This window comes from Netta rufina (assembly GCF_964035555.1).
Source record: "Netta rufina genome assembly, chromosome: Z".
In the NCBI taxonomy this organism is placed as follows: domain Eukaryota; kingdom Metazoa; phylum Chordata; class Aves; order Anseriformes; family Anatidae; genus Netta; species Netta rufina.
The window spans coordinates 10972282-10996627 of record NC_140126.1 but is presented as its reverse complement, the minus strand read 5'-3'; the positions used below and the strand labels follow the sequence as shown (position 1 = coordinate 10996627).

The following is a 24346-nucleotide window of genomic DNA, read 5'->3' as shown; positions in this document are numbered from 1 at the left end:
CTTCCTCTCGAGTCGATGATCTCCCTAGACAAAAGTATCTACTCAATTGTCACTTTTTTCCCCCAATTTCATCCGTTTCTTTGAAGGCGGGGTGGGACAGCGCTTTGACACAACCCGGCCACAGGCGGCAATAAGGAAGGGCGGTCTCTGGCGTGTCTCCCTGAGGAGAGGGGAGGGTTTAAACCAAGGCTTTATTAAAAAAAAAAAAAGAAAGAAACAATGACTCGGCGGGCCTGTTTTTCTGTATTTTCGGAGCCGCCTAACCAAGATGTCGCCTCACGGTGGCGCCAGGAGGGACAACCCCCTCTCAGCCCCGAACAGACCTCTTCCCCCCCCCCCCCGCAGGGCCGCTGGGCTGTCCCCCCCCCCCGCGGAGCCACAGTGGTTCGTTCCGCGCAGGGCGGCCTGGCGGTAAATGCGGCGTTCATTGCCGGGCTTCGGTGCGGGCGGGCGCAGTGTGGTTGCTCCTCCCCCGCCGGCCCTCCGTCCCGGCGCGGGCGGGCGGCACTATGCGCAGACTCGGCCCTTGGCTCAAGATGGCGGCGGCGGATAAACAGAAGCACGAGCACGGGCGGGTGAAGATCGGGCACTACATCCTGGGCGACACGCTCGGCGTCGGCACCTTCGGCAAAGTCAAGGGTGAGCCGCTTGTCCCGGCTCCTCCGGCCGGGGGAAGGTTGAGGTGGCGGGCGGTGGGCGAGGTGCGGGGTCGCGCTCTCAGGCAGGGGGGGAGGGGGGAAGGGAGCGGTGGCTGTTGCGACAGAGTCGCGACTGCGGGGCTGCCGACCGAGAAGGTGTCGGGGGTGTCGTGATCCGTGTGTGCGGAGGCAGCGCCGGGAGCCGGGCGGTGTCGGGACGAGGGGAGGGAGGGCGATAAAAGCGGCGGGCTGGGCATGGAGGTGAGGGAGGCGCGGTCTTTGGGACGAATTCGGTCGGTTTTTACCCAACTTCTGCTCCTTTCGGACTTAAAAAAAAAAAAAAAAAAAAAAAAAGTTCCTGTTAGGGGTGCAGGTACCCCGCGGCGGACTTGCAATGGAATAGAGATTAAGGTTTCCCCTCGATTCCTCTTCCTCATCTGGCCGCTCTGATAAAGGTTTCGTCACTTGGCAATTTAAGAAAAAGCATTAAAAAAAAAAAACACCTCCTAATTACTCAGTTCCTGTTCAGGTAGGGTTTCCATCGCGCTTCCGTGGTGTGTGGGTCAGGCATACGGCTTCTTGGAAGTGGGGGGTTTTAGTTTTAACAGCAGTAGCAGCCCCAAAAATGGGCTGGAAAGCCAGCGCTTTGCACAGCGCCTGGTAAAGGTCTCCCGCTGCCAAGGCATCTGTCGGGCGAATTTGCCTTTTCACTTCCGTCTTTACCATCACAGATAACTGGCTGGTGTGATGTTTTGCCAATTTAACTCTTCTTCTAGGTCTTTGAGCCCAAATTAACCACTGACCTCATTCACTGGACTGTGCCTCAGATGGGCGTCTGTGGAGGAGACAGCTGGTTCTAGCCAATACATGGGGAAAGCAAAATACCACAGCAGTGAAAGGCTGGGTAAAAGAGAATGCTGAAAACAAATGAGTTTTGTGAAGCATGTTCTCACTTAAATTTTACAGGGATTCAGCATAAAATATTACGTGTATTTTAGCTTTTTCTTTTTTAAATACCACTGATGCTTCCTGCTGAATACCACTGATGCTTCCTGCTGAAACCAAAGTAAAGTTAATTCCCAGGTGTTTCAAATGATTAGTTTTCATAAAGGAACGAGTAGTCAGACTTCTAGTAACTTGTGCTGAGGTGAGGATACTATTTGTGGTGATAAATATACAATATTTGTGCTAGTCTTTAGAACTAGGTTAAGAGTGCTGATCTGTATAGACTGCAACACTGATGTAAATAGGCCTTGATGAAGGCAGTGATAAGACACCTGGCAGGGGACTGTGAAGATCAGTTTTCTATCTAACGTAGTTGTTCAGGAATATGCCTTTGCACAGTATTAACTAGTGTCCATTTAATTTAGTAACAACATTCATGCAGCTTTTTTTTTTTTTTTTAAGAGTACATTCTGAGCTTTGGGTTGGGTTGTTTTTGGTCTCTGTCAAAATATTTGTGTGAACCTAACATGCTTGTTCAGCTTTTTTTCTGCAGCTGTCATGATTGGTATCTGTATTTCGTAAGAATGCCATATTTACTCTGAATGGCCTCACCATTGTTTTTCTTTTCCAGCTGAAGCCCTGCTGAACTGACTTTAGTTTGTTGCTCCTACATTTAAGCAGTTAAAACAAGTCATTGCAGCTTTGAAACTTTGTCTCTGAGTATCTTTGAAAACTTGCTGCTGTGCATAGTGAAATCTGAAGGCAATTGGCGTTAGGGACAGGATGTGAGGAAATTGGTTCTAGTTGCACCAGAGGAAGCGTAGACTGGATATCAGAATTTCTTTGCAAAGAGGATGGTTAAGCTTTGGAATGGGTTGTGGAGTCCCCATCACTGGAGCTGCTTAAGGGATGTGCACTAAGGGACACGGTTTAGTGATGGAACTTCAGTGAGCCAGGTTGATGAGTTGTTAGTCTGAAAGAGACTTCTGAAGACGAGGTGATTCTATAATTCTCTTACCAAATAATAAAGAAATACTAGGTATATAAAAGAAACTTCTTTTTGCAGTGTTCTTCTTGTAGGACTGATAGGTGGTACCCAGCTGGAAGGATTAACAAATACATTTTGATTATTTCTAATTTGTGAGCTAGCCCCTTTATAGGTAAAACTTATGTTTAGAGGTAATACAGAGTAGTTTTCAGAAAAATAACACTGGCTTTTTTTTTTTTTTTTTCCTGGGCTTTACATAATGTTATCGTCTGAAGTCATGTTTTCAGTTCTGTCTTCATGCTGAATGCAAAAATAGCCAGTTAGTGTCTGCTGTTTTGCTGGTAATGCATCAGAGTTTGAAAAAGTTTCAATCATTGTGGCAACTAGTCAATTTATCATTCAGAACACAAAATGATGGTTGCCTTTGTCCTTGCTATATACAATATGTCAGTATACACTGGACACCCAATTATCTCTTTAGGACTAAATTGTAATGGGACTTTACCCTATCCTTAAGAGCATAGGGTGTGGACCTATCAAAAGAGAGAAGACTGTCAAACAGTTAATGTGAATTAAGGTGTTGTTCTAGGACAATGAGGTTTCATTTGTGAGAGTAATACTCCTAAAGCTCAAGATAACCTATTTAGATACAGAATAAATTATCTGTCACTTCAAAATATATCCCATCAAGATTTCCAAAATGGTAGTCCTATATATTGAAAAAGGATGTGTACGTGTGTGAACATTTATGTAAATCTTTCCTAATAGATATTGTTCATAGTGTTACATACACATAAATTAGGGTGATAGATAACTTTTTCATAAGTATCAGTTCTGATCTTAATCTTTTTCCACCCATAATTATTTGCAAAGATTTTTCTTTCGATTATATGCTGTGTCGCCAACTGCAACCAACACCTGTTGGAAAGAATTTGACCCTAGTCAAGTGGCTTCTCCATCATCCTGACCTAGCAAGCCTCCTACAACAGGCCCAGAGAATAGGACAAAGATCTCTTATCAGAGTCTGTCGTGAAAGTGAAGAAATCTGTCAGGTATTGTAGAGAGCCATGAAGGATGGAGAGCATCAGTGGTGCAAATCCCTCTTGGATGGTCTCCTACAGCAGCAGGAGAACTGAACCTGACTCTGCACCCTATTGTGATTTTATTAACTCTTGTTGTTTTATGTTTACTGTTAGCTGGTGCCTTACGTACCGGGTTTGGAGGATGACTTAACAAGTTGCACTGCTGAAAGAACCCCCTCATGTATACAGATTTTTTTAAATTTTCAGTTTATACAATAGGGTGTGTGGAAAACAAAGGAATAAGCATTGTGCTATAGCTCGTACTAATGATTCTTAAAGTTGCCCATGTACAGGCATAAAATATTTGCCAATGCATTTATCCCATGGAGGCAAGAGTCACGCTGCCACTCTGAGGGCAAAGTGAATTGACTGTACTGATGGGGTGGAGTGTGGCAGGTACACTCTACTGCTTCAGCAGAGCTGAGACTTGCTCAGAATTAGAAACCACAATAGGCCTTGATGCAATTCCTTGAACTGCTGCACAGTTATAGGGATGGAGTGCCAGGCAGATAGATACCTGATGCCTTGAAATCTGTTGCTGGAAAATGATGAATCACATCGGAGTCCAGGAACCAAATGAAATGACTGACTTGTAGTTAAATTCCCTATCTAATAAATATGGTGCTGCATCATCTTTTCTTATCTGTGACTCAAAGAAAAGCTGTTGGCATCATTCCTCTGTTATCTACAGAGTGTGGTGAAGCCCAACACTGGCTCACTCTGCTGACACGTATCTGATACAGGCATGGGATGAGCAGGCCTCCCCCTGACCATATCCAGGGCCCCTGTGGAGTGACTAATTGGGAAAGGTACAGTTAAATGTTGAGGGTAAAGGGATTGCACAACATGAGCCATAAACAATGAAAAAATTCCAGAATCCCAGAAAACTCCAAAACTAAAAGTTAATTATTTCACAACGCTGTAAATACTGATACCAAGGAAGGACTCTGAGTTCTTGAAGGACTGCAGTGGGCTGCACCCTTGTTTCCCCCTGAGCTGGGATGCTTTTTCATGGCACCCCTGCGAGGACTGCGTCTCAGGGTAGATGCCTTGAGGGTCAGGCTTGTCTGTGGGCAACTGCAGGTGAGAGAGAAGGGTGAGAAATTCACCTCAAAGGGGGATTTTGGAAGCATGTGTTTGACTTTAGTACCCCCCTTCCCCCTCCCCCCCCCCCCCCAGTACCCTGGAGTAAGTATTGCGTGAGCCTTGCCATTCCCGAAGCTTTAACTAAGTTGCTGTTTCTATTGTAGTATTATTTTATATGATAAATCCTTAATTACTGCTTAATTAAAGTTGTGTAGAAACAATTCTGTGGCAGCACCATGCACCTTGAACTGCTTCAACTTCAAGTAAGTTCTTAGGGCATGTGGATAAAGGTTTATACTATATGACAACTATGGTTTTAAGATGTTTTCTTGGTGGAATTGCTAGCTTACTTCTAATGTGAGGTACACAGTCAATAGCAAAGCTGCAAAGCCACTTTACAGTGAAGAAATAAGTCAAATTTATTTTTTAAAAACGTGGAAAAACTTGTATTTGCTATTATATTGTACAGAAAAGTGAAGATTACTTGTGCCTGGGAGGAATGAAAAATTTGTGAAAAGAATGTAGTTTGAGATTTAAAGTATGTGATTTGTGGTAGCAGAACAGGACTAGTGGATACCCTATATGTTTGCAACAAAACAGTTTTCATGAAATAGATGGTGGCTGGAAACTCCAGTCTTAGAGCTAGATTTAATATAATCTTAAACTTGAGTAAAAAAAAAAAAAAGGAGTAAAAACTTAGTAAAATATTACTGAAGAAAATAATCATTAAGTTTGTTCACTTGCTAAAGACTTTTCAGACTTCTGTGGATCTTTCTCTATGTGCACAAAACCACAATATTTTTTATTTCAATAATTTTTTCAAAGCTGTTGAACAGCTGAAGAAGCAGAGAAGCATTTCTTTCAGTTCTCGAATAAAATCAAGGCTTGAGGCAAACTAAAGCTCGGTCAGCTTCAAATGTTACTGCCTAAGAAGTACTTCAAATAAAAGTTTCAAAATGCTTTTTATGTACCTTGTGTATTGAATATAGCTCATTTGTATCTAATAAGTGACCTTCTATTGCTTTTTTTTCTGGGTTCTAATTAAATTCCAGTTGTCATCTAAGGTAGACTGACAAATCAGAAAAACAAATTGGCTGATAATTAAACTTCACAACACAATGTATGTCAGAACTGAGTATCTGAGCATTTATATGATAAGATGCAAAATTGCTCAAATGCACGTGATACTTAAGAAGGTATTTAATTTAGTACTTTGTAAACCAAAGGGTGCTGCAAATTCCTGTGTAGTGGATTCTCATTTAGTTTCTAAGACATTTCTTATTAACTAAAAGTAATGATAAAATTCTTTTAGTAGGTTAAATTTTAAATACTTCTGACTTACCTCTGTTCATATTATAGGTAGGCAAAGACTTGGTAATTCAAACGGAGTAACTGTTTTTTGAGTGTTTCATGTTAATGATTTCTTACTCCTTAGGTTGTGAACATAAGTGGTATAATTTCTTGGTTTCCTTTGAAACCTCAATCACATTTAAATTGGAGAAAGCAAGAGAGATGATTGCTCTAATTGTATGCTTGGTTGAAAGCAAATATTTCTTGTGCACAACATGACTTTACAGTACCATGCACTCACCTCTAATAATCTGTGGTCTGTCTAGAACTTGTGATTAATTGTCTGCCTTGTCCTGCATTCCTCGGCAGTGTGAATGTGCTTGCCCAGCGTTTGGTTATTGTGTCCCTATTTAGGTAATGGCTCCTGTGCACTGGGGGATGTTTTTTCCATACTGTAGTTGGAGCCTTTCTGTGATCTCAGATAAAAAAGGTGTCTCATCACCACATCATGGTGGTTCAGTTTTGTGTGGTCCACTACTTGGTTACTTCCCAACTTAGACATGCTGCTTTGTTTTACACAATAAACATCTTCTTGTCATAAAAATAATCATTCAGAGAGGCTTGTCGTTATCTGTATTGCTTCTCACTTGCATTATTTTTTATCTCAGTGTAGAGGTGAATGGCTACAGGAGGGTTTTGTACTAGAAATGAGATCAACAGATCGATAAACTTTTACTAATTCTGTCAAAATTATCTTGAGTACAGGAAGACTTTTATTTTTATAGATAACTGCAGCAAGATAATTATTCATCCACTAGGGAAGGAACTGTGTCTTCTACTTTCAGAAGAATTAGTCTGTCATATAGCACTGGCCTTAAGCTTTAACATCTGAGATGTTGGCTTAATAATCCTTAGTTCTGTACAGTCTTTGCAATTCTCACTAATGTGGCGTGACATATTTTTTACTTTGTGAACAAGCAATTGTTTCTTGCAAGCAAGATAAGTACTTCCAGATCCATTAGCTATACTGTAAAATAATACTGCAAAACTGTTGAGGGCTTTGTGGATAAATGTTTAATTGTGCTGTGTCAGGTAAACGAGATAGGTACGACTTCCAGTGTAAAGTTATTAATTATATCAGAATTGTTTATCACAGCTTCCTATGGATGTACTTAAGTAAGTCTTGAAGCCTGGGAATTGGTCAGATTTTCAAGTGAGGAGATAAGCACCCAGATAACAGAGTGCTATGTTCAGCAGAGGGTTGTTGCCAGTGTCCAAGTGGACACTTAGCTGTCTTGGAATCTGTCATGCTTTTAGAACATTGCAGAGGATGGTAGCTGTACTTCTGAAAATGGATATAGATGTGATATTAGCAGTGTTAAACTACTGTGTGCAGAAACTGATGCAGGTAGCAAAGTCTAGTGCAAGAGATGCTTACATCCTGTAGTATATCTGTGATCCAGCACTGGATTCTAAAAAAAATACTGGCACTGGGTTTAAAAGAATATATTCATAGCAACTTTGTAGCCATTTTAAAAAGCACCTGCAAAATTAAGGAATTCAAGAAGGGTAACAATTTGGGAAGTGTTTTACACTTTAAAATTCCTCAAAGAAGAAAAACAACTTCTTGAAGTAGGAAGGAAACAGGAATGTAAGAGGTTGCATATTTATATTGCTTCTCATAGTTGTTAGATTCTATTGTGTGCATTTCACATTTTTTTTGGCCGTTTATATTATATGTAATAAAGCTCTGGTATGATAGTCTTTTTTACTGCACAGAATGTGTAGCTTATAGGTTCAGACTGCTACATGGACAGGTAAATACTTTTCAAGTAAACTGGTTACTCTTAGCAGTAATTCCAAGTAACTGCTGAAATGTGCTACTTGAGGAGAAGGGAAACAGTTTTTTTTTTTTAAAAAAAAAAAAAGTAAATGCAATACTTGTAGATTGAGTAGAAAAGCTGCAGGAGAGCATGTCTGAGTGGGTTACCATGTGAGTCTGAAGATTGGAGTTACTTACACAGGAAAACAAAATGATATCCTATTTAGCAAGGATGGCAGTGTTTCGAATAGAAAAATGTTTTGTTTGTAATAGTGCAAAATGTAGTCATGCTGCAAGACTTCTGAGGATGAGATTTAAGGTTCATTCCTACATTTCCTGTGAATATTCTAACAATAAAATTGAGAGAGGAATTAGGGTAAAGTGAAGGATATGATGTGCTGTCTAGTTTTCTATCTCCCTAAAGGTAAACAGGATATGTGGAATGATTAATATCTTAACTGTGGTATTTCTTGGTTGTAACTGAAACGATCCAGTAAATGTTCTTATGGGGTAATTGAAAACCCTGACTAACTAAATGTTTTCTTGTTCCTTGCAGTTGGCAAACATGAGTTAACTGGGCATAAAGTTGCAGTGAAGATCCTGAATCGACAGAAGATTCGCAGCCTTGATGTTGTAGGAAAAATCCGCAGAGAGATTCAGAACCTCAAACTCTTCAGACATCCACATATAATTAAGCTGTAAGTTTTGTTTGCTATAATCAGATCTTTTTAAACAATCTCTTGTGCTCTCTTTGACCTAAAACATATTCAAAGGGCGGAAGTACTATCAGTAACTTGTTAGAGAACTAACCAGCTTCCATGTATTCCATTTTCAGTATATTCTGATATGTTTTCACAGAATTGTGAATATTCTTGGTAGGGCACAGAACTTTCTTTAGGCAGGTTAAAAGGTAGTGGCATAATAGATCCTTCTTGTAGCATCAGTTTTATTGTTTTTAGCTACTGTTTCAGTATTCGTTTTCTGGTGGTCTCTGATCCTTTTTTCTTAGAAATTAAGAACAAGACTGTAGAGTGCTTTCCTGTGCAAGCTTACTGTGTATTTTTCCTCAAAATATCTTCTATCAATGTGATGGTTAGTGACCTATGGTTTTCTGATGTAGATAGTGGATTGCAAAAATTTTCTGAATTGAAGATGTGCAGTATGTTAAGTGTGATCTATATAAAAGAATTCTGAAATATATGCTACTAATTTTCCGAATTAGTACGGTATTTATATTGTGCCTGTTCAGTCTGTTAGTTATTAGTCAATCAATAACTTAACAGCGGAGTTCAGATTACAATTAAATATGTGCTAGACTTGTGATTTATTTTCTCAGACCAGGTATAAATGCCAATTATTTTTGACTTTTTTTGTTTCATATAGTGTACCTATGCATCTAGCAGGGCACATCTGTTGTGTATGTAACATGCACTCTTAATTGTGTTGTTAGAGTTCATAATTTTTTTTTTAATTGGCAAAGTCTTGTGTTAAGACCATGCTACCACTGATAGATGCCATGCCAGTATATTCCTGTAGTTTGGCAACAGCATGTAAGTCAGTGCTAAATCAGATTGAAGAAGGTATTGAGATGATCTGAAGTGGATTAGTTTCAGAAGGCTGTTGAGCTTTTGTCTGTCTGCAGCATTACTAGTGCTGCTAGTGAAGAGTTCATGAACTAGTCCAAAGCACAAACCTGTAGTCAAAACAAATGGAAGTATCAATGTATCAGCTGACATATGGGGGTGAAGCACGAATATGTACTTTTGATTAAGCTGATTTAACAGCTTAGCATAGGTTTCAGGTAAATATTTCTAGTGAATTATGGGGAAAAATTCTTTTTCTCCTGCATGTGGAGGAAAGGGTCAAGATGTAGGAGATAATGGAAAGGGGGATGGATACCCAAATTTTCAGTTATTCAGCCTGTATTCCCAAAGCAGAAAGGTTATTAGCCTGCATGTAAATACTGTTTGAGCTATGATTGATACAGCTATGCAGGTAGACATGCTGGGAACTTAGGATCATGCTGCTTCCTCTACTAGGAACTAGATGGAGCAATTGCTGGGATAAAAGTGAACAGATTTCTTCAGCTGAACATTACAAATTAGACAATGTATAATTTGGAACACTGTGCTTTACTAAAAATTGTATAAAATGTTTCAAGTGTGTCTCAAAGATTTTTTTGTATACCATAGTTTAAAAACCTCTAAAACATCTCTTTCTGGTTTTTAACCTCTAGCAGTAGGATACATTTTGCTTCTCTAAAAATTCCTCTTCCTGCATTCAGTCAGCTATGTTGTGGGGCTTGATGTCTGTACTTGTGTTGTAGGTACATAACTCTTCTTTTCCACAGTGACCTTCTCCACAGCTAGAAAAAGCAAACTGACTGTAGAGAGGCATGGCTGAATCTTCCAAGAGATACAGACTTGCTTATTGTCCGAGATGATGAGGTTATCTCCCAACATTGTCTGTTACCTCACTGTCCGGAAGTTGGACATCTCTGAAGATCTCAGCTATAAACTGTTGCTCATGGTTGCCTTAAGTTTATAGTTCACAACTGTGAGAAGTCACCCATGTTGTTAGAAATGAAGTTGCAGTGTAACTTTTGACTAAAAAGGATTAAAATACGAAGGGCCATAGCTTCAAATACACGGTGATGTATGTGAGGCACTTTCAACCAAGGAATTAGAGAGAAAAATCAGTGAAGATAATTGCTTGTAATTCAAGGTACTTCAGGGGAAAACTAACTTTGGAGATCTTGTTCGGATATTTGCCTCAGTGGTATCCAGGTTATTACGCTACTTTAATATTAAGCTGTTAAAACATGTACATGTCTGATTTCACGTCTGAATAGTCTGATTTCACTGTCTATGCAGTTCAAAAATAATTTGTCTCAGCAAGCTGAGAAATGTCTGTTTTCCCCTCTTGGCTTAGAATTAGTCTTCTGATGAGTTCTGTTGTATGTGTGAATTCACTTTATTTTTTTAGTTGGAATATATTTGTGTGCTTAAGTGCGGTACCTAAAAGCATTAATTTTAATCCAGTTGCTACCTTCTGTCTTCTCAGTAGCATACCTGAATTTAACTCCTCAGTCAAATCAGTGTGCTTTCTCTTTCTGTGTAAAGAACAGTCATTTCTCACTGCTGTAAGAGGAAAAGTACTAAACACCTTTTCAGTTAAGGATACACAGAAAATATTTCAAAATCTTTTAAGTAGCCATAACCTGCTTATTTCAAAACTCCATTTTCCCCCCAACTTAACTGAAGTATGATAAAAATGTGTAGACCTCATAATCAAAGAATTAATTTGCATCATTAATATTTTTTCCATTCTTGAAGTACACTTTATTTATGACACGGCAGTTTTAGTGTCTGTTGGCGTTGAGAAATGTGGATTTTTGAGGCACTAGCAAAATCCTCTTGTACTTTTGTTTTCCTTCCTCACTATGTTAAGCTGTGTGTGAGGTAGCACTTCAAATACTTTCACAGAAATATCTGATCTAAGAATGTTCCATTGAAAGTATGGAGACTGATCTTCCTGGTGGGAAATACAAGTTTTCTTCTAGTCTTTACAGTGATGTTATCACATATTGAAAAGAGAAGTAGGTTCTGAAAAAGTGTTACTGCAGTAACTGTAAATTGACTGACGAAACTAGTGTTGTGCAAAGAGTTGCGTAGAAGTATACTTTACTCTAAAATGTTTATCTGACTATTTCTAGTTTCTTCTACTGAGTACACAGACTAACAGATACCTTCCTTTATCAGGTACCAGGTCATCAGTACACCAACTGACATTTTCATGGTGATGGAATATGTTTCAGGAGGAGAACTGTTTGACTATATCTGTAAAAATGGAAGGGTAAGAAGTAGTCCAACTCTACAAGTCAATGACTTGCATTCTATTATTGCTTTTGCAACATTCCTATTAAAAGAAGGTTTGTTTTTATGTATTCAGCATTAATTTTGCTGTTAGCAATTAAAATATATTTTATGGCTACGTTTTGTAAACATCTCTCATTTCAGAGCACGTTAGCATAGTTCAGATCTTAGTGTATGACTGTTACAGCATTTTTTCCATTCAACTAAGGAATTATTCCAATTATGAGGAAGCTGCTATTCTGCCCTTACTATTCTCTTTGACTGGTAGAATAGTTTCCGTGAATGCTCCCAACTCCCTTATGGCAAACTAGCTAGATAAAAGGATCTTGCCTACTTAGACTGAGCTGACTTCGACATGTTATAGGGCGTGTTGATAGGAAGTGCCTAGCTAAGACTGCTGTCTAGGGAAAGCTGCAAATAGAACATAAATTGCATCAAAATTTACTGCCTTTGTGCTGATTATCAGCAGCTTTTGTGTTAAGTCTTATACTGTGCTTAAGTATCAAAGTTCATTGATACTCTGTTTAGACAAAGTTAGAGTTTGAGTGATAATTTCAGAAGCATGACTGAGAAACTTCAATAATTCTGAGTGTGTGAATACAATTTTGTTGTAGTAATTTTAGAGTTATGGTAGAAGCAAAATGATGTAAGTTATGAAGCTTTCTATTGCAAAGATACGATCATTTGCTGTATAAAATATTAAAACTAAAAATGTTAACTTTAGGTCATTGGAAACATTGCTGCAATTCACGTAAATGAAAAATAATTCATTTCCACTGTTTCAAAATTGTTTAAAACCTTTGTTTGTCTTAGCTTGATGAGAAGGAAAGTAGACGTCTGTTCCAGCAAATCCTTTCTGGCGTGGATTACTGTCACAGGCATATGGTAGTACATAGAGATCTGAAGCCTGAGAATGTGCTGCTTGATGCACACATGAATGCCAAGATAGCTGACTTTGGTAAGCATTAATATCTTGTATGATCACACTTTTGGTGTTACTTAGGTTCTGCTAATTGCTATGGAAAATACTTAATAAAATGTGGTTACTTGGTTATCCTGAAGATGGAACAGAATCCAGGAAGAGTATGAATGCAAAGCAAAACAGTGTTCTTGCACATCTGTGGTTTGTTTTCCTCAATCTTTCTTCTTCAAGTCAGGTATTTTGTATGAGTGGATGAAACTGAGCTGTTTGGTTTAGTCTTGTTTAAAAATATTTCTCTGAAATGCTGGATTTCAGTGGGGACATAGTTCCCCACCTTCACTTGAAAACTGACCCTCTTGTTGCCTCCGTCTCCATCTGTAAAATGCAGATGCATAGCTCTCTTGGAACTATATTGCAAGGGTGTTCCTCATATTTAAGAACTACTTTGCTCCAGTAAAATATGTTGCTCCTTCTATGAAACTACTCTAAATTCATTTTAAAAACTAAAGATGTGATTTGGTAAGAAAAATGTAGTTAAAGTGTAAAAGGTAAAATAGTTAATTTTGCAAAGTCCTAGGCTCTCTGTTATGTAGATACTTAACTAGTCAAAAAGCTAAATTGTTTATACTAGCTGTTGTGACACAGACAGTGAGGAGACCGGTAGCTAGTTTCCCCTTTTTTTTTTTTTTTTTTTTTAAAAATGGATGTTCTTCCTTTTTTTTTTTAAAAAAAAAAAAAAGGAAGAACATCCATATAAATACATTAAGGTATCCATACTGCTGTGTTCATTATGACATGTCTCCTGTAGATGCAGTAGATAATACCTGCCCTTATAAAGCATTTTGAGCTGTCTGATCAAAGAGGTTAGATAATGCTAAGTATTCTAAGTATATTTTGAAAATATAGGTGTTCAAGTATGTGGGTATTGGGAATCCTAACAATTTCTCAAGTGTAGAGAATGCTCTGGGTGAAATTGCATACCTGGTGAAGAAATGAAGTACAGCAACTTATAAAAATTGTCCTGCATCTCCAGCATAAGCAAAACAGTAGCACTCAGTTAATTGTGACTAGCTTAATTGTGACAGAAGCTTAAGAAAAGCTTTTATTTGAGTGTGAAAGCTAGTCAAAGCTAGTCAGGCTGTGTTCTTCACTCTCCCTTCCTGCCCTTGGTGAAAGGGCATAATTCCTTCTCTTTGGACTGAGTTCTCAGGCCTGTAGTAATCTTCTATAACACAGCCTCCACTGAGGAAATTAGAAAATATTTTCCATGTCTATTCTGGAAGAGGTAGTTCAGACTATGTTGAGAGCTGGTGAACAAAGATGGCCTGGTCCTAAAGTATGCTTTAATCACTAACAGTATCTAAACCAAAACTATACTAAGCTGCAGTGATTCAGCAACTAGTTGAGAGTTTGGGTGGTTGTGGTGACTGTCATCTGCTCCAAAGCAAAGTTGTGTGCAGTTCTCAATTCCTTTGATATATATATATATATATTCATATATATATATATATAATATATATAAACTCTTAGAGAATTGTGGGCAATTCTTTGGTAACATCTTCCACTTCATTATTTAGAAACGAATATGTTTAAGATGCCTTCTTGTTAATGATCAAAATCCTATCTTGTTATGCTTCTCTGTCTCCATTAGAACAACTTTTTTCTGTCTTGCCTGTGTAATCAAAATCATTAGTCTCAGAATGAATGTATATTTTCAAACATGCCTTTGCTGTGTACAATAATGGATTATGTCAGACTCAAATTTCTGCTAAACTTAGGATCATGTAGTGTTCTTGTGTATGAAACTTTTAGTAATTCCAAACAACTATGCTTCCTAACTGAGCTAAATGTTAAAATATTTAAGTTACTGGTGACTTGTTCTAGGTGCTATATGCAGTGTGAAATCATTTTGCTCTCTGAATTTTTAGTAGCTACTCTTATACACTTTCAGGTCTATCAAATATGATGTCAGATGGAGAATTTTTAAGAACAAGCTGTGGTTCCCCTAACTATGCTGCACCAGAAGTAATTTCAGGAAGGTAGTTTCTTTTATTTTGAATACATGTGTGCATGTATTTCAGTTATCTTGCTGCTTGATTCTAAAGGTTACAAAACTGTTGACATTCTCAGCTGGATGCTGAGAAACTGGGCTGAGTTGTTAATTGCTGTGATAATTTTTTTCATAAGCATTTAAGGCTCCCATGAACTAGCTTTGAATAGCTCCTGTAAGTTGGAGGTGATGTCTAATGCCACAATCCACTGTGTACAGTGTGCCTGAATTGGTTTAAAAATATCACAGCTCACATCTTGGAAACAGGTATGGATAGAATTAGAGGTGACATCTGCTGTGATTTTGAATAGCAGTGAAACACCCATTGCAGAATTATATTCAGTCTGAACATAACTTCTACTTTTTACTGGACTCTTATTGTCAAGTCTGCTGTTTACAGCAACTCTAATACCAATCTATTGGTGATGGCAGGCTGAATGTCTATTTTATCTGGGCGGTAGCAGAGATAATGTGTGATAAGTCCTGTTATATGGACTTCTTTCAGTTTACCATCGTATTAAATTGCATTTGTGGAGTATTTATACACAATAGAGGAGAAAACTACATACTTGTTCCCCAGCTTTAATTATGTTTTTGAAAGGAAAGGATGCTAGGATGCTAGAGTTCAAGGGAGGCGTAGCATAGAAATGAAATGTTATCATAATTGCAGATTAGTTGTCCCCAGGTTAACACAATTACAGTAATATAAGTTAAAGTATGTGTGCATGTGCGTTTGAAATCTATTTAAAAGTATTCAACACAAATTACTAATAGCTAACTTTTTTCCCAGGTTATATGCAGGTCCAGAAGTAGATATTTGGAGCAGTGGGGTTATTCTCTATGCTTTGTTATGTGGAACACTTCCATTTGATGATGATCATGTGCCAACGCTTTTTAAGAAGATATGTGATGGTATCTTCTATACCCCTCAGTACCTGAATCCATCTGTCATAAGTCTTCTGAAACACATGCTGCAAGTGGATCCGATGAAGAGAGCAACAATCAGAGACATTAGGTAAAACACTGACGTCTGCTTGTATGATTGTCTTAGTTCGTGTGTGCAGTATAAAGAAATTAGTTGTAACACTTGTCCTTGTTTTATAGTCTGAGACAAAATAAAATCAACTTCTGGTCATTTGGCTTTAGCTGTAATGGTTAGAATCATATAATCATGATTCTAACCATGTTTTAGATTGGAAGAAACATTAAAGATCATGTATATCCAGACCCCCTTCCACGGATGGGGACACCTCCCACTAGATCTGTATGGCCAAAGAAGTATTAGTTGGAGGTCACAGTAAAATGTACGTGTTACAGGAATTTTCAGAAACTCTAAGCTTAAGTAAAGCTGTTTAACTGTAGAATGGCTTGCAAAAACTGCACAGTACTATTCTTTCTGGGGAAAAAAAAATCTTTGCTTGAAGAACTATTAAAGCACTAACCTATGCTTTAAACATCTGATGGGAAATTACAACTTGTAACATATCTACTGCTTAATCAAAGTTTATACAGCCCTTGGAAAAATCATGTTAAGACAGTGAATATTCCATCCGTAGAACTTCTTGGTCTGGCTTCAAACCCTAGCATAAACTGCTGTATAAGTGACAATTACTAAATAGAATATAGAGGAGCTAAACCTACAGATAGCTATAATGGACTCCAGATTCCAAGATGGGATTCTGGAGAGGGTGACTGCTTTGACAAGTGTGAAGTAAAACAACAACAAAATTTAAGCTGTAATTCATCCAGTAACATAATTACATTTTCATGTTTCCTTTGTGAGAAACTCTAAGAAGAAAGCACTACTGTAGTGAAAATGCTTCTTCCTTTAGGCTTGGAAGTTAGGAAGCTAGCAATGTTTGTGTTTTTTCAAGAAAAAATGTGGTGCATTTTGTTTAGTCCTTTATTACAACAGGGAGTATTTTCTCCCATCAGAAAACATGGAAACACTAACCTAGAACTGTAAAACCTGAGTGGAAAGGAACTCTAGTTTATCTAAGCTATCTTAAGCATGTCCAGATGAGAAATGATGAAAATGTTGAAAAATGTTGGTGGCAGAACACGGGTGGATTTTGCATCCTAGCCAGGTCTATACTCAACTGTTTTTTTTTTTTACAGCTTAACAACAGCATGATTTTAATTATTGAATACTTTAACTGTTCTAGGAGGAAGTGTGCATGTGTGCAAGAGGAGAGGCTCATTGCAGTGAATAGTAATAAAATATTTGTCTGAGCTCAGTTGCCCAGTTAGGGCTGTGGTTTGCATTAGTATAGGAAAAGCTTTTTCTGCTTCCGAACTATTTGTTACTGATTAAAATGCCTTTTGCACAATGTATTGGTGATGAGGCATATTTTCAGATCAATGCTGACTAGATAGAGCTCGATCAGCGTAACTGCTCTTTAATATGCAGTAAGCCTAGTTTTGATAGTTTTCATTTCTGCAGCATAGTGTCATGCCATATTCTTTGGCTGGTTAAGCAATTTATTGTAGGCACACAAGTTGCTCAGTCATAGAGGGGGGGAAAAATAAGGTTAATTATCTGGTTAATTCTGGATCTTTCCTTTTTCCTTCTTATGAAGAAAGATAAGTCATGGATACAGTAATAATAATGAGATAAGCTCATGGATACAGTAATAAAGAGGTACAGATTGACTTTTACATATTCTTCCCTCAATTTTGTATGCATTGGAGACAAGCTGGTCTTGTTCTGAATGGAAAAAAACATAACTTGTTGGGGGTGTGGAGCATGTGAGTTTGTTCAGAAATCCTTGTCAGAACATCTGCCAAAGAAACTATTCAGGATTGAGTTTTCTTTATTTTGTTATTATATATGTGCTTGTGGAGGAGGGAGCACTTTTCAGATTAAATGGTCTCGAAACTAAGGTACTGGCAGTTAAAAATAAATATATGTATCACTTATGTAAAAAGCAGATGGAGTTACACAAAGATATTTTTTGAGCTAAAGTAGTTGCAACACTGCCAGGAAAGATTTTTTTTGTTTTTTTTGTCTCCTTCCAAATGTCAAGAAAAATGTTGTGAAGGAGGCAATTTTTACTTTCCTCTATGTAGAAATGTCCAGTTCCCTTAGCATGCTTAACTTGCTTCGGCAGAAGCACAGGAGGAGTGCTTAGGCTGACAATTTTTTTTTTTTTGTACAGGCTGAACGTAACTTTTAAAGAATTTAATGCTAGAAAGGCTTGCTTTACATACATAGCCTTAATCTTGTTGTTCTTAAATCTAGGGAACATGAATGGTTTAAGCAGGACCTTCCCAAATACTTGTTTCCGGAAGACCCTTCATACAGCTCTACCATGATTGATGATGAAGCCTTAAAAGAAGTGTGTGAGAAGTTTGAATGCACTGAAGAGGAAGTTCTAAGCTGTCTGTATAGCCGAAATCATCAGGACCCCTTAGCTGTTGCTTATCACCTCATTATAGATAATAGAAGAATAATGAATGAGGCCAAAGACTTCTACCTGGCTACAAGCCCACCAGATTCTTTTCTTGATGATCACCATCTGTCTCGCCCTCATCCTGAAAGAGTGCCATTCTTGGTAGCCGAAGCACCTCGTCCTCGCCATACTCTCGATGAGCTCAATCCACAAAAATCAAAACACCAAGGAGTAAGAAGAGCTAAGTGGCACTTGGGAATACGGAGTCAAAGTCGACCAAATGATATCATGGCTGAAGTGTGTCGAGCAATTAAGCAGCTGGATTATGAATGGAAGGTAAAAGAATAGAAGGTCTTTACAATAGGTAACAGTAAACTTTTGCTTGAGCTGTGTGATTACATAGACTAGAAGTCTAAAAAAAAAAAAAATGCATCTTCATGTGCAGGAAAAAAAAATCTTGTGCACCATGCTGACAGCTTTTGCTTGCTGTTCGGGAAGGGTTTTGGGGGAGGCAATTTATGCTGACAGGATAAATCTTTGTAACATGTCAAACCTTTCTGCTGCAGCTATAGGAATGTTTTTTCTATTGGGGTGGGGGGAAGCTGTGACAGGTAAGCTTTAAATCACTTAATACCAGTGAGTTGAAATGAGAGGAACAATATGCAGTGTATCTCAAGCAGTTTTGGTAACTTGCTCAAATCTTATTTGTCCTAGGTTGTAAATCCATACTATTTGCGTGTTCGAAGGAAGAATCCAGTGACAAGTGCATACTCTAAAATGAGTCTACAGCTGTATCAGGTGGACAGCAGGACATACTTGCTGGACTTCCGTAGCATTGATGGTATGTGAAGACTTATATGAGTTGTAATGGAAATCATTCTAATTGCTGTATCTTGATTTACTTAGAAGTAAAGTGAAATCCTTGCCCTTTGTCAGTTGAAACCAAGTGTTTGTTTATTTCTTCAATCCTAGTGTTCCTGTGATCAAATGGTTATCTGGTTCATCTCTCATATTGCTTTTTAGCTGTATTAACTCCTGAATCGCTCCTTTCATGTCTGCACTAGCACTAATGCCAGTGGTACAAAAGTGGACGGAGCTAGGAGAGGCAGTATAGGAATCAACCTAAACTGCCTGTGAGGCCTAGATTTAAACATTAATTTAAATCTTAGCTAAAAATGTAAATATCTCTTCCTAGTGAAGATAGAGTTTGACATGTATGCATGCCGGTTTGGCTTGGATTGTACACTGTTTTACTGGGTCTGGCCGAGATGGAATTAATTTCTTCATAGCAGGCTGTAGGTGCTGTGTTTTGGATTTGTGACTAGAAGTGTTAGTAGCACCATTGTTTGGGCTGTTGCTGAGCAGTACTTCTGCAGTACCAGGCCTTTTCTTTTTCCCAACTTTGCCACACATGGTGAGCAGGCCAGGGGTGAGCAAGAAGCTGGGAGGGGACACATCCTATGGTACAGCTGATCCAGACATACCCAAGAGAGATCCGGTGACAAATAATACCATGCTTAGCAAAACATGCTAAACAAACCAAACTGAGGGGAGGGAGAATAGAACAGCTACCTTGGGGAGGTAGCCTTTGCTCAGAGACTGGATAGACCTCAGTCTGCTTGTGGGAGGTAGTGAATGATCTCCTTTGCACCACTTTTTTTTTTTTGGTTCAATTATCCATGTTTATCTTGAATCATGAGTTTCTTGACTTTGGCCTTCTGATTCTCTTCCTCCATTGGGCTGAGAAATAGAGGAGTGAACTACATAGTTCACTATATTCACTGTGTGTATGTGTCTATATACAGTATAGGAATTTGCTAGACACTTAGCTGCCAGCCAAGGTCAACTGACCAATGGTAGGAGACTTGAAATAAGAATTGTAGTAACTGAAATCTTCAAAGGTGGTGGTTTAACCTGCAGCAAGGTCATAATTCATAGAATGGCTGTAGTATTGCATAGAACTGTAAGTTTGCTATTTCCTTGAAAATGAATGGAGGAGGGTGTAACCTAACAAGGGTGTAGTAGAATAAAAGCAAAATTGCATACAGCTAATGGGGTGCATAACTTCCCAAGGAAAACAAGGCACAGATTTACTGGAGTCTGACTGGATTATTGTATAGGATGGCTAAGTCTGGTTTTTAGGTCAGTTCAATGTAATTTGTTATTCCTATTCTTGCCTCATCCCTTCTGAAAATACAGGTGTTAGCCGAGATCTAGTGGTACTTGATAGAGGGGACTAACCACTTTCCTAACAACTGTATATAGAAAAAACGCAAATTTAGTTGGAGGGGAGATGACTTCCTAGAGCCATGCAGCTGTGGGAAGTTAGACTGCTGCAGTCCTGTCTTCAGCTTCTGAGAAAATACAACCCCAAGGCATGGATTTGGCAGCTCTTCCAGTCATGAAGCTGATTTGATACTCTGTTCTGACATGGTGAATGGTTCTCTACTTGTCTTACCTAACTGGTTTAAAGTAGCTTTGACTGATCTGAGAAGGCAGACCCTTTTGTTTTCACTAATTTCTCCTGGAAATAACTTTTTTTTTAGTGACAAGTGAGTCAAGCTAATGTTCTGTTTAAGTAAGAATAGAGATAAATTCAGCAGAACATGACTTCTAAGGTAGAAGTATTTCTTCCTCATATGGGAGGTAAGCTTAAGTTGCTGCAGTATAGATGTAAAAGATACTAAAAGAAAATCTTCCAAAAGAGAAGGATAAATTAATGTAAATTAATAGCAACTGATGCATCAATTATTATAATAATATAACCAAATACAATTAAATCAAAGCCAAATAACAATAACAAAGTACATACTAGCTAAAAGCATCTACAAAATGTGTACAAAGTATTATTTGACTTATATGGGGTAGGTAGCATCATAAGGTTAAATTTAAAAGATAAATTAAGCAGATTAAATCAGTTGAACTGTTAGTCACTGAAATTAGTTAATGGAAAACATGGCAGGTGCTGGTCTAACTAAAGTAGATGAGATGTGCTATGAACCGTGCTTCATGCCTAATACTAGTTTGCGTAAGGACATCTGCACAAGATTAAGTCTCAGGAAGGGAAGACGATAGCTGTTTCCCTGGTCAATTTGATATTGATAACTAACTTTTCTACTCTCTCCTTCCCCCTTCAGATGAAATTACTGAGGCAAAGTCTGGGACTGCAACTCCACAGAGATCAGGTTCTGTGAGCAACTATAGATCCTGTCAGAAAGATTCAGATGATGCACAAGGAAAATCTGCAGATACATCCCTTACCTCATCAGTGACCTCTTCACTTGAGTCTTCAACGGCTGACTTAACTCCTAGATCAGGGAGTCATACAATAGAATTTTTTGAGATGTGTGCGAATCTTATTAAAATACTTGCACAGTAACTTTGAAGATGGGCTTATTTCTTTTACAGCAATAAGCATGCCTAAATCATAGTCAGATGCTTCCAGTTGTAATCAAGTTAAATTAACTAAGGCGCTGAAAAAACTAGCTGCAAAATGCAATTTACCCAGGGACTGAAATGATTTTGGGCAGTTACATACATTGCTTTGAAGCTGGAGCAAATTCTGATTGTCTGCTGTCCAATAGCTTAATTACAGGTACAGGAAGTCACATGTCCTTTGGACAGTGTTCATAACACTTTACATCAAGTGCACATTAGGCTTCATATAACACTTAAGTTACACGGACCTTCTTGTTGCTTTTTTTTTTGCTAGTGATGCATACATCTGATGCACTGTAAGAAAATGTACAATTACTAGTTCAGTGACCGACGTATGACTTGCTGGTCACCACCTACAATTGTGCCTCAGTTGATTGGAACTATCAGTATATCCTAACAGTAATATGTTAGAACTACTGTTTTCCCCCCCCTTATTTGTCAGTAAATGAAATCAAAAATAGTTTAATATGCTATTATGTACTATTTCTAATAACTGATAAATCTGTTTAAATCCAACCAATAGGAATTTTTAAAGCACATAGGTGCTCTGTAGCACACTTGAAGGTGAAATTCTGTGAGGTGTAAGTAGAACTGAAGGTACAGAAGTGCCAAGAGATTTGATGCTGATATTTGGCACCCAATGGACTGAAACAAAATGTTGATCTGAAGAACTGTCAGCAAGTTCCTGATTTATACTGCTTTGCTAGCTCATAACTTAGTGTGGTAGCAGCACAGCAGCTCCCTGATGCTACTGCAGGCTGAGAATCCGTAGAAACATACATATTTATTTAAGAGCACAGCTTAGGGGTTGTTCCACAAACTAAAATTGACAGTTCTAACAAAAAAAGAATTCTGATATGGCTCCTTATATTATGTGCTAACTTATATATGTGACATAGAACTCACTGCAGCTGAAACCACATATGTAGGTTAGACTTTTCCAAGCCCACCTATATTAGTAAATTTTGCAATTTTAATTGTGGGAGTAAGTAGTCCAATTTATCAATTGAATACTTTAAACTGAACATGACAACCCAAGTGTCAACATACAAAATGTTTTCAAGTGTAGATTGCAATTAAATGCAAAAAAACAGAGGCAGAAGAACTTTTCAATGTTTCAGAAAGAAAACAACCTTAAATGTTGAAATCACAGCAAATATTTGCATAAAGACATAATCTTTTGTATGTCTAATTTGTACACCCACAGTTCCAGTTTCACCTCATACCAATGGATGTAAACATCAATAGACTCTTATAATAAAACACTGTAATTTCTCATTCAAGGATTCTTCCCCTCAAAATAAACTTCATGACTTAATTTCAAAGATTGCTCTCCCATTTAAAAACTGGAAATTAGTGCATTAAAGCAAACATTCTAACCTGGACTCTGTTAGAACAGATGGGGATTCTTGCCAATGACCAGTGAGTCAGATTTTATTCATGGCATACTGCTAACTACAGATAGAACAATCTAATGCAGTCCAGCTGGATGCAGTCCAGAAATTCATCTATTGGGAATTTGAAGAAATTTACAGCTGCTTAAGTCCCAGAACTGCTGTAACTCTGTTCTGAACTGGGCAATTGAGGTCTGTCTAGTATATAGGTACAACTTTCAGTTCTTGTCTTCAAGTAATGTCTCAGGTGGTCCCTGTAATGGAAGGTTATATTCTCAAAGTAGAAGGTTTTTCTGAGATAGAGCTTTGGGTTTTAACCGAGATTGAGATATCAATATGAGGGACCAGCTGCAAATCCTACTTCAAGTCCTTTTTTAGTCTTGTAAGAATTGGTTCTGATGTACTGAATAAATGTGTGCTCATCTTTGTTATCCTTTTGTTTTGAAACTGTTAAGTATTGCACTTGTACAAATATAAAAAACGCACAGATTTTTTTTATTGAAGTAATTCCTCACTGGAATTGGTTTGGGATCACTGAAACTGTCTCTTGCATATATTAAAATAATTATTTGCAAATGGTATCGGCTCCCAGTTTGTAAATTTGTAATGCTGATCACAAATGCAAGGTGTCAAGATGCAAATAGCTTATAATTTTTATATACTTTTTTGGCCCTCTTGTGCTTTAAAGCAACCATGATTTTTACTTTGTCTTGGTATCTGGGGATTAAAATAAGTTTCTGGCAGAAATGTACTTTATGCAAGTTTCAAAGTAAATTTCATTGGTATGATAAATCAGTTTTGATGGCCAAAAGTTTTCTGATTGAACTGAATTTTTTATACAGGGAGGGAGAAAAGGACTGACAAGCTATTTGAATCCAGTACATTTATCTGTAGTGTGACTTTCTTACGCTTTGTAGATCTTCGTGTTGAAACTGCTTGAAACTGCTTTCTTTGCACGTTCCTTGCAGAGGATCTTACAGATCTTTTTTTATTTTAGCGTCACATCAGGCTGTGAAACCAAATTTCACTGAGAAATATGCCAGGGGTGTAAGGAGGCAGCTTAAGCAAATATACGAATAGGGCAAGTGTGTTACTGTATCATGTCAAGTTTACTCAGTTGGAGTATGCTGAATTGTTTTGCCTTTGTATTGTAGCTTTACAAAAACATAAATAAACCTTGTTGTCCATGAGCAATATGACTCACTAGGATATAGGTAAAAATTCATTTGGGGATATAATACTTTGAAAAATGAAACTTTCATGTTTGTCTTGCTATAAGCATTTAATACAAACTTTGAAATAAATTGTATTTTATCAGTTGATTATTATTGTAAGATGTGGAGTCTTGTTCTTTTAACACAGATGTGCCTACTGTCTACGTTGATTTTTTTTTTTTTTTTTTGGACAAAGCTGATGAATGCAGA

General features: G+C 37.9%; 1 protein-coding gene across 1 annotated transcript; it reads left to right on the top strand.

Annotated features, from left to right (window-relative positions):
• The first annotated feature begins 504 nt into the window (after nucleotides 1–504).
• Nucleotides 505–24244, top strand: PRKAA1 (protein kinase AMP-activated catalytic subunit alpha 1). The gene is made up of 9 exons (XM_084304961.1): nucleotides 505–639; nucleotides 8408–8549; nucleotides 11613–11706; nucleotides 12540–12684; nucleotides 14600–14687; nucleotides 15489–15713; nucleotides 17940–18426; nucleotides 18805–18931; nucleotides 21228–24244. Exons 1-9 carry the CDS (start codon nucleotides 510–512, stop codon nucleotides 21467–21469), a joined length of 1680 nt encoding a protein of 559 aa, XP_084161087.1. The 5' UTR covers nucleotides 505–509; the 3' UTR covers nucleotides 21470–24244.
• Nucleotides 24245–24346: the final 102 nt, after the last annotated feature.

Bases quoted from the DNA above. Each gene is read 5' to 3' on its own strand.
- PRKAA1 (XM_084304961.1), top strand. From the start codon at position 510: ATGCGCAGACTCGGCCCTTGGCTCAAGATGGCGGCGGCGGATAAACAG. The intron at 640-8,407 runs GTGAGCCGCTTG...TGTTCCTTGCAG, and splicing joins CACCTTCGGCAAAGTCAAGG to TTGGCAAACATGAGTTAACT. The intron at 15,714-17,939 runs GTAAAACACTGA...TCTTAAATCTAG, and splicing joins GCAACAATCAGAGACATTAG to GGAACATGAATGGTTTAAGC.